The 10,690-nt window shown below is 35.9% G+C and overlaps 1 protein-coding gene across 3 annotated transcripts; it reads right to left on the bottom strand.

Moving 5' to 3' along the window:
* Positions 1 to 11: 11 nt before the first annotated feature.
* On the bottom strand, positions 12 to 10,171 carry LOC105222370 (ubiquitin conjugation factor E4 B). 3 transcript variants are annotated; one of them, XM_011199667.4, is made up of 13 exons: positions 9,565 to 10,171; positions 6,921 to 7,241; positions 6,741 to 6,834; positions 6,542 to 6,680; positions 5,534 to 6,454; positions 4,753 to 5,465; positions 4,087 to 4,658; positions 2,906 to 3,302; positions 2,719 to 2,831; positions 2,468 to 2,645; positions 2,255 to 2,401; positions 1,317 to 1,659; positions 12 to 1,236 (listed from the first exon to the last, which is right to left on the bottom strand). In XM_011199667.4, exons 3-13 carry the CDS (start codon positions 6,792 to 6,794, stop codon positions 938 to 940), a joined length of 3,876 nt encoding a protein of 1,291 aa, XP_011197969.2. In that variant the 5' UTR covers positions 6,795 to 6,834; positions 6,921 to 7,241; positions 9,565 to 10,171; the 3' UTR covers positions 12 to 937. The 3 variants fall into 3 exon arrangements, with proteins under 3 accessions (XP_011197969.2, XP_011197968.2, XP_049318636.1); XM_011199666.4 differs by having other exon boundaries at positions 9,774 to 10,171; XM_049462679.1 differs by lacking the exon at positions 9,565 to 10,171 and adding an exon at positions 8,843 to 9,539.
* Positions 10,172 to 10,690: the final 519 nt, after the last annotated feature.

Here is a 10,690-nt window from a genome sequence, read left to right as displayed (position 1 = left end):
ATATTTTAATATTTTTTGTTTGTTTTGATAATTATTTATTTATGTTGTTCTTTTATTATTAATTTTATTATTTTAATTATTAGCTTCAAACTAATGCTTACATAAAAAAATCGTACTTTCAAACGCCTTTTTTGTTTTATAATTTTACATAATTTTTTTGTTTGCTGTTTTTCGTTTGCGTTTCTGCTAATTATTATTATATGTTGGTGTATATGTCTATTCAAATAAATTGACAATATATGTATGTTGTTGTTGTATTATTGAAGCAGGGCGGATCTGGAACCAACATTTATTATAACTATTTCTTCGTGTTTTCTTTTCCTTCAGTCGCGTAAGTGTGTATGTATAAAAAATGATTATGTTTCTTTTTTTTTGTAAATTTCAGCTGTGTAATAAGCATATCCACTAGACCACTAATAATTACAGATACAAAGACAAAAAAAATGGAATAAATAAAGCAAAAATATAATTATTTTGACGGCATTATGTGCTGGCTTTTTTTTCTCCATTTTGTAACAAAAACAAATCGTACAAAAATTATAATTACGAAAAATGCATATGTATATGTATGACGCAGCGTAATCGCAACAGCTTTCAAGCGAAAAAATAACAAATGAAATGGAATATTTAGTACCTCAAATGGTATTGAGGTAAATAAATAGAAGCAGAAGCAGCAGCAATCATAAGTAAGACAATTCTGTTCAGTTTCGTTTTTGTTTCTTGTTTGTTCAGACACACGCACACACACAAAACAACTAATTAAAATTCGATTCATGAACCTTCGCCAGCAAACAACGCGATTAGTTGTTGTATCAGCGGCAGCCAACAGCAGCAGCAACGTACGATGGCGAATTTTGTAACATTTTCGTTTTCTTTTTTGCTTGTATCTCATTTATCGTTCGTACCATGCTACACACACTAATTACAAAATACAAATTTAGCTGCTCTTATCATTTACACGCACATTCGCGTCCTGCTGTCTTTTGATGCGCTGCTCTTTCCGCCAAGCATCGATACGTGCTTTAAGCTCATTATTTGGCACGAGCATATCTTCGGTTAGTGGCTGACGATTGAAGGGATCGGTACTGCTATTGAGTAAATGTCGCGTTATAATAGCACGATCCATAATCGTACCCGATGGCAGTGTAACCGGATCGGACATTAGTGTATCCATGAGCGGATCTTTGAATTCATCGGGCGCATCGGCGCACTCATCTTCGGCCAGTTGATTAGCAACTGCAAAAATATAAAGACATAAGTATGGCAAAAAATAACCTCAATTGTTATAAATAAATGTAGAGCATTATCAAGTTTACCGTAAATATCATGCGCTTTACTAATCAATGCTCTGAACTTTTCCACCTCAATCGTGGAGCGTATGCCCAAACGTTCGATGCGGCTGGCGGCATCGTCGAACAGATGCTTTTGAAACGAACGTTCGTCGGCAGCCAATGCCTGCGCAAACCTATCACAGTCTAGATGTAGATATATATCGAAAATTTCGCCCAGCAGCCGACGTGGCTCCCAACCATATTTGGTGGGATTGCGCACTTTCAGATCGTTGCACTTGGGGCCGCACAATTGTTGTAGATTGAAATTTAACATTGAACTCAGACGGTCGATTATTTCGTCGCGCATGAATGGCTCTTTAATGTCGTTCTGAAAATGATGAAAAAAATATATATTTAATTAAAAATTTCACACATATTCACATACGTCTTAATAGCGACAATAATGACTTTTTAGGTAAATATACTCATACATACATACATATAGGATATCGGTGTATATAGAAAATGTAATGTTTGCTTTGTGCCAAATGCGTAGTATGAATTTTGAGCAGTATTTTTTGTTTCTGACTGCAGTTTTTCCTCAACAAATTCTGCAAAACTGAACTTTATCAAAAGTAATTCCAAAAATGTTCCTGCATGTTGGAGCGGCAGAAAACATTACTGATTCTTTATTACTGATAAAGATGCAGATAATATCTGACAGTTTGGTTATAATACCGGATATGCAAAGAGAAAAGGGTGTTAGATGAGTGCGGTTGGCGGGGCATGCAAAGAACCTCTTTGAGTGGCCAGTGTCATGCGGAGACTCATTGCACGCAGGACATATGTATGTTGGATATGTTGGGGTCTATTTTGGACAAGTAGGAGTTTAACCTGCTACAGTATCAAGAACAAAGCTGCGCAAAATTCGCCACACTCTGTTTTAATCACTTTTCAAACAGTTGTACGTTCAATATAATTACCGTTAAATAATGGAACATTTCCACTGTCTCGCGTGCTAGCGTCAAATACGAACGACACTGTCGCTCATCGGTATTCAATTGCGACAATCTAGTCTGCTGCTGGTCAGAGCTTAATTGCGCCCAGGCGCTGTCATTCATCATTAATACCTAAAAAATAATGTAAATGAATACAATTCATTATAGAAGAATAGCCGAAAATGATGCAAAAGGTACCTGGGTCTGATGTATGCGCTTTAGATTTTCCAAACATTCGTCCAGCAGGAATGTGGTGTCGTTCATGAGCATATTTATGAATTTGACAAATTGTTTACCTGAATTCGATTCAGTTATCATAACCTGCCGCAACACAGGATTCTCCCACATTGATTTAAACAGATGACTTATATGATACCTGTAAAGATAACAAATATATATAAAAAAATTATTTCACTGGTGTGTGTATGTGTGACGGTGTGTTCACAAACCTAATTGTAAATTTATCGTAGAATTCAGTGCTTTGTCCAGTCGTTTCAATATCTACGTAAAATTTCATGAGCGCGCTGCAAAGTACCGTCTGTGCTAATTCGTGATTCCACATCTTTTCGTTTAAAAATAGAAATGAAATTAAAAAATTATAAATAGAAATGAAAAATAATAATTGATTAGACTTACGGATGCACTTAGAGCATTTTGTGGTCCCAGTGAGAACACAAATAACACTTCAACTAATTTGGCAGTGACGTACGGGTTCTTAATGAGATTGGGCACACAGACGCATGTTAGCAGCCATGTGATTATTGAATGATCGATTGTCTGCCGTATATCATTGAGCGCGTGCTGCATGGCGAACAATATGAATTCCGCAATATCATCCACATACCATTCCGGCAGGGCGGCTAGCACATCGGTTGGCTTCAACTGTTGCACCGGCACCTTGGCTATGTATGGACCCTCAACGGGCCGTCCCTCAATCTGATATAGCAGATATTCGCAGACAGTCGAATAGAAGTACATGCAAGAGGATAAAAGTTTTGGATCGAGCAGACAAAGTTCACTGCACAATTTGGACCTAAAAGTACATAAAAATATTGAAATTATTAGAATAGTTTAAAATAACTGTTAGAATTTAAGCAGACATTTGTTTAGTTTAAACTTTAAAATAAAATCAACAATTATTTTCGATATTACTTCGAATATATTTTCTTGGATTCTTTACTCTATTTTTTGTTGTTGTTGTTTTAAATAAAACAAGATAAAGCGTTAACTTCGAAGCTATAATTCCCTTCACAAATAAAAAGTTTAAGGTTTTCATACAAGATCTTCATTCTGATCGTTCAGTTTGTATGACAGCTATGTGCTATAGTGATCCGATATCGCCGGTTTCGACAAAGGAGCAGCTTCTTGGGAAGAAGAGGACGTTTATAAAATTTCAGATCAATTTCTCAAAAATTGAGGGACTACTTTGGGTATATTCAGGCCGACAGACGGACAAGTTTCATTAATACCATCTGATCAAATTTGAACCGGACTAAAAACCTGGATATGGAAAATTTAATACGGCGTTGGCATGCTTGTATTTTCTCAGGAGCATATTTTGAAGGCGATGAGAAAGATTTGTATTCAAATATATACAAATGTAATTTTTTTTTGATATTTTTTTTGTCAGTCTGGTTTAAATTTGATCAGATGGCATGTACCGTTTTAATTTTGTTTACTAAATTTTTACTACGAATTCTTCAATGTCGGTATTGTTAGTCCTGTTCAAATTTGATCACATGATATATACCATTATAATTTTGTTTACTTAATTCTTAGTATGAATTCTTTTGTGTCGATATACGAACGTCAATTACCTGGACAACTTTTTAAATTGCTTATGCCAACGTTCTCGAAATTGTTTATTTCTTTTCGCATACGGCGTATTCTCCCAATGTGATTTGGTACGATCAATTTCATCGATGAGTTTTTGTAGTTCTTTTATAGCGCGCGCCTTCTGCCGATAGCGTTGTATGGCTGGCATATAGCCTAAATGATGAGCTTGTAGTGTGAGGAACCAACATTGCGTCTGGAAATTGGCATTATGGGTGGCTGTAGCGAAATCACGTTCAATGAATTGCTTGTATTCGTCAGCGGTAAAACGCAATTTCGTATCATTCTCGATTGAGATCAATGTGTCTTTATAAAATGGAAATAACGGATCGATGCGATCCAATTTGATTTTCACCGACAGTTGTTGCAACACGCTCATTAAATTAATGACGAAACCATCGCGTGCAAGCAATTTTTCATCGCAAGCGAACTGTGCACGACGCTCGTTGTAGCGCAATACTCTACTTATGTATTCGAGTGTTTGGGGGCGGCTGTTGACATTTACAAGCAACGAATGAAATACTGTATGCATTGATGTGCGCATGGATTGCATTTCCTATTTTGACAAAACCAAAAAAAGAAAGAAACAAAAAATAATAATTTAAAAACTAAATTCCATTAAATTGCAAGCAATATTTAGCTTTACTAACCCAACGAAAGTGATACATGCTGTACACGATGACATTGCTCTTGCCATGCGCTTCGGCAAATTTCACATTCTCCTCAGCAAAGAGCGACACGGAGAGAAACGGTCCCAGATAACTGCATTTGACTATTTCCCGACCGGGTATCTTCGTGCACATCGATGGTAGGAAATTGACTTGTGCTGCAATCAAATCGCAGATCGGTCGCGCTGCACCCACTTTTATGACCACCAATTTAGCTAGAACATCAATTTGTTGTGTATTGACGTTGGGCGTGCAAATGTTACGTTGCATGCCAATGAAAAGACCGCGCAGTAGTTGACCAAATATTTGTTGAAAATCCTCGGTTTTTTTATACGCCGTAGCTACCAAATCATATAAGAAACCGTCGGGTATGCGACCCTGATAGAGCATTTCCAGCATTGGCGATTGATCAAAAATGAAATTTGCATTTTCATTAATGCGATCGGTGAGCACAAGTATGGTAGTACGCATTATAGCATCATGTACTTGTTGTAATACATTTTGTATTTTTGTTTGTGTGTTCATGGGTACATTGCTGCCGGTAACGTTGTTATCTGTTGTATATTGTTGTCGTAGGCGATGACAATTCACCAAATACAAGATCACTTCTTGCCTGACCATGGTGCCATGGAAGCTGCTTGAGGGTGTTACTGGACCGATAGTATTATCCAAATTGGCGGCATTTGATGTGGATGCTGAATTTAAAGATTCAAATTGTATTGCAATTAAAATAATAAAATATGCATTAATGTAAATGTCGCACCTTGTGATGACGCCGGTCGCTCGTCTTCGCGTGCGCTGCTACTTCTGCCGCCGCGCGTCATTGCATTTTCGGAAAAGAAAATTGACGATCGCGTGCCACCAGCGCTGCCGGGCGCCGCGTTTGCTAGTATTTCCTGTACTTCTGTGTCATCGCTTTTAATCTTTTTTGGCGTTGAGTATGTGGGATTTGAAGTCACACCGGATGATGTCGTAGCTGTAGAAGTGCTTGCCGCTGGAGATGTAGTTGCTTTGGTGTCACTTGCGCTCACCGTTGCCGTTGCTGAAGCGGTGCCACTTGCCGACGCAACTTCCAATTCGGCAGATGAATTCGCGCTACTGCCAGCTCCTTCTGGTGCTTCCAGCTCTTCTTTAAATAGCTTCAGTACACACTCTAAGAGAACATCGTGCATAATGGTTTCGAAATCAAAACGCATTTGTGGATAGTGTTCAAGAAAACTAGCCGTTTGCGGACATATCATTGAACCGACACTATATTCATTCCATGTAGCATTGAATATTTTCGAAAGCATATCTTCGATGAATTCATCTGTCGTTTGTTCCGGTTGTTTGTGCTCCATAATCATATCGGCAGTATCTATATCGGTTGTTTCCATGTGTTCTAATTGGTTGTCAATGGACTTTTTGCTATCATGATTGCCGTTTTCTGTTTTAATAATACTAACAGTTGGTGGTGTAAGTAGGGACGTATTTGTGGATGAGGCAGTTGATAGAATGGAGGCGCATTTCGTAATGTCTATATGCTGGGTAGGTGTAGTATTCAGCGAGTTCATTTCGACGTCAACGTCCATTTTAGTGCTTTCTCCATCCGGTAGCACATTTTCCGCTTCTGTTTCCGCCGGTGCTACTAGATTGGTGCGTAACAGCCGAGACTCTTTTGCAGCACAATTAGGACTACGTAGTTCTAGGTGGAAAATTAAATAATGTTAATATGTAGTATTATTAAGCAATTCCATCAAACAATAATTAAATCAAAATATCCAACACAAACCTTTTTCATTATCGTCCGTTGCTACTGGCGTTGTTGTACTACTTGAGCTTCTTTCTGCCGTTGTAGGTGTATTACTATTTGGCGAAATTACTTTTGACGAATTAGCTGCCGCTAAGGTACGCAATCGTCTGGCGCGTATCTGTGGAAATAATTTGTTATTTTATATATGTTCGCGTCAAAGAACTATTTGCACTTGTACCTCTTCCGGCGTTAATTCATTCATCTTAGCGTTTTGCTCCTCAGCAGATGACATGCCAAATAAATGCCGTTATTCAGTTCCCCTTCTTTTCTTTCTATATGCGTAAATAATTTTTTTTTTTAGTTTTATATTATTTTACCGATATGAAACATTTATACATATGTGTGTATTTTTATTTACTTTTTAGTTAACAAAAGAGCAGCCTCTTCTTTCTTCACCGACTTTCCTATTCTCTTAGTGTTGTCACCGTCAAGGTAATGCGTTGCAATTGCTCTACTGCCTCAGCACCAATAAAATTTCTTTATGTAAAAATTCTTTGGCTGAGTAAATTTCACATGAAAATTATAAAGTGACCAAAGCTCTTCACAATATTGTTGTTATTTTGTCGTTGGCGTTTTTTTTTTTATTTTATGATTGTGTTATGATGCGTTCAAATGTTTGAAGGTGGAGGTTGAAATGATGACTGCCGACTTCGTTGCTGCGTTTTTGTGGGTGAACGAACTGTGGGGATATATGAGTACATGGTAAATATTTAGTATATGTTGACTCTTGGCAAAGGCCAAATGTCTTTCTAAGTCCAAATGTCAACAAAACGTTTAAGAGTAATTATAACAAAAAAACAGAAATAACGGTTTATAAATATATAATTTATTATCCTATATAATACGTTGTGTATATAATAATTATATATTGCAAAAATATTTTATTATATTAATTTTTATGTACACCAACATAAGTGATTTAAGTACACACAAACTTGTTAGTACTAAGTATTTATGTATACATTTCGTATATGTTGAAATAATTTATATATGACATTTACATATATGTATTTATTTGTTGTCGATAAACACTTCCCTTGAAAACATATTACAAATAGAAGTAACATAAGAAATTACCAAAATAAACTTAATATTTATCTTTGCATTCTATGATTACAATGCACTTTTTTTGCAAATAAAGGGTGATTTTTTAAGAGCTTGATAACTTTTTTAAAAAAAAAAACGCATAAAATTTGCAAAATCTCATCGGTTCTTTATTTGAAACGTTAGATTGGTTCATGACATTTACTTTTTGAAGATAATTTCATTTAAATGTTGACCGCGGCTGCGTCTTAGGTGGTCCATTCGGAAAGTCCAATTTTGGGCAACTTTTTCGAGCATTTCGGCCGGAATAGCCCGAATTTCTTCGGAAATGTTGTCTTCCAAAGCTGGAATAGTTGCTGGCTTATTTCTGTAGACTTTAGACTTGACGTAGCCCCACAAAAAATAGTCTAAAGGCGTTAAATCGCATGATCTTGGTGGCCAACTTACGGGTCCATTTCTTGAGATGAATTGTTGTCCGAAGTTTTCCCTCAAAATGGCCATAGAATCGCGAGCTGTGTGGCATGTAGCGCCATCTTGTTGAAACCACATGTCAACCAAGTTCAGTTCTTCCATTTTTTGGCAACAAAAAGTTTGTTAGCATCGAACGATAGCGATCGCCATTCACCGTAACGTTGCGTCCAACAGCATCTTTGAAAAAATACGGTCCAATGATTCCACCAGCGTACAAACCACACCAAACAGTGCATTTTTCGGGATGCATGGGCAGTTCTTGAACGGCTTCTGGTTGCTCTTCACCCCAAATGCGGCAATTTTGCTTATTTTACGTAGCCATTCAACCAGAAATGAGCCTCATCGCTGAACAAAACACGCGCGCGAAACACATTTCGAACCGAACACTGATTTTGGTAATAAAATTCAATGATTTGCAAGCGTTGCTCGTTAGTAAGTCTATTCATGATGAAATGTCAAAGCATACTGAGCATCTTTCTCTTTGACACCATGTCTGAAATCCCACGTGATCTGTCAAATACTAATGCATGAAAATCCTAACCTCAAAAAAATCACCCGTTACTATTTTTAGAAATCGATAAAAATGATGAGCATTAATGCTAATGCCACCCTGTGGTAGTGGCGCTTGAAATATAAATAAATATAGGCACAGGAAAATTTTATGTAAATACAATTACGACGAATGCGAACTGTCTGGCGAAAGACATAAAAACGAAATCTCATCTATCCACTCAATTCGATTGTATATATTTTATTACCATTTACCTAAAGTATGCCATATCAGCTGTGAAAAAACGAACGCCCGGCTATAGATAAGCCATAGACGGTCAAGTGCAGCATCAAGGCTTTTATAAAAATTTAAAACAGGCTGATAGGCGTGCCACATATACCGAACTTAAAAATGTTTAATCTTTGGTTAACGTAATTGGATTGATACTTGTTTTTAGAGCAATGACAAGTATTGCTAATAGGAACTAATACACAAATAGAGCATCAATACAAAGTAATGTGTACACCAATATGATACGAAATTAGGAAAATTGACAGACCATTGACTAAATCTGATAAGAAAAAATAAACGCAATATGTGTCATCCAATCAGTAACCAAAATTGTTCTAATTTTGTATACAAGCTGAATAAAAAGTTACATATACGAAAGTATATACATATTATTTGTATATGCATACATAAATTATGTATGTGCAACTACGCAATAGAAATTTGTTGAAATTGCTATCGTATAATTTTTTCTTTGTCATTAAAACGTTGCGACGGCTCTTGGAAATATTTTGGTTAAAAATTAATACAAGTTTACGTAAACTTTCCAGGAAATTTATTACAAGCACTAAACCATCTTTTAAAATACTGTTTCTAAACTTCCGTATATGTAACATATGTATATGGTTATTTTTTTACTCAAGTTTTCACAGCAGTCAAAACATTTTCCGTTAATTAGCAGCACTAATTATCTTTTCCGCGCACTCACCCCTTTTTCTATCGTTTCTACACACTACAAAAGTAGTGTTGTCTTTATAGAAAAATTACTTATGAAAAGGTATATGTCCTTTCATGCACTTTTTCTTTGTTTATCGTTTATAGTACTTTATTTCGGGAACTTTTCTTGCCAAAACAAATTTACGATTTAAGCAAAAAAATATAAAATTAGTTCTTATTTATTTGCCCAGCATTATATACCTTTTTTCGTTTTTTACTGTTAAATCTGTACAATATGAGTGTGCATTGAACCGAACGATTTCGAGTCAATACTTGTGATATACACGTATTTTTTTTTTTCGATTGTGGCTTATGTCTTATAATCTCACAATTTTTCGAAGAGTTTGCTATTAGCTTTTGTCCTTTACAAAAAGGGCAATTTAGTTTGATTTGTAGAATATAAAATTTGTTTAACTTTTCCTATTTTTTATGTCGCGTAATCTTGCACTTCACCACTTCACTAACTGAACGCAAAATGTCGCAGCACAAATGAACAATTGGACGTGGATTAGTAGAGATGCCAAGCCCATACAGCATTGAAACTTTTCAGGAAAACCGCCTGCTTTTGCACTAATTTAAAAACATTGGAATTAATAAGCTGATTACGATTTGGTGAGGTATCACACCAGCACATTACTCAAAGTGTCAATACCTTAATTTATGTTACCTTTTCTTGAATTAGTGTATTATTACACGAGGCGACAAAAGTTGCTAATTCTCGGGCGATTCTCTTTTGCTGTCGCCCATTACCTTCACACGAGCAACTTGTGTTGCGCAACTCTGTTCGAGTTTTTTTTCTCATTCTCTTTCACTTTACTTTAACCCATTGTCTACTCTTTACTTTAACCCATTGTCGTTTCTTTTTCCTTATGGGTATTTGGGCCACTCTATCACATATATTAATCAGTTCTGACAATTAAGAAATACATTTTATTCATAATTCAAAATTAAAACAAAGATTATATGACAGACTTTCACATACATATGTCACCCTTTTCACTATCGTCTGAATCAATTTGTATGGCTTTTTCCATACATTTCACAATATCTTTAATTAATTCGATTTTTTCGTCATACTCCATTTTCTAAAATATTTAAATTATATTATGTATATTTGT

The sequence above is a fragment of the Bactrocera dorsalis genome, chromosome 1, assembly GCF_023373825.1.
Source record: "Bactrocera dorsalis isolate Fly_Bdor chromosome 1, ASM2337382v1, whole genome shotgun sequence".
NCBI classification, from domain to species: Eukaryota; Metazoa; Arthropoda; class Insecta; order Diptera; family Tephritidae; genus Bactrocera; species Bactrocera dorsalis.
This window is presented reverse-complemented; position numbering and strand designations above follow the sequence as displayed.

Bases quoted from the DNA above. Each gene is read 5' to 3' on its own strand.
- LOC105222370 (XM_011199667.4), bottom strand. From the start codon at position 6,794: ATGTCATCTGCTGAGGAGCAAAACGCTAAGATGAATGAATTAACGCCG. The intron at 6,455-6,541 runs GTTTGTGTTGGA...TTTTCCACCTAG, and splicing joins AACGGACGATAATGAAAAAG to AACTACGTAGTCCTAATTGT. The intron at 1,237-1,316 runs GTAAACTTGATA...ATATTTTTGCAG, and splicing joins TAAAGCGCATGATATTTACG to TTGCTAATCAACTGGCCGAA.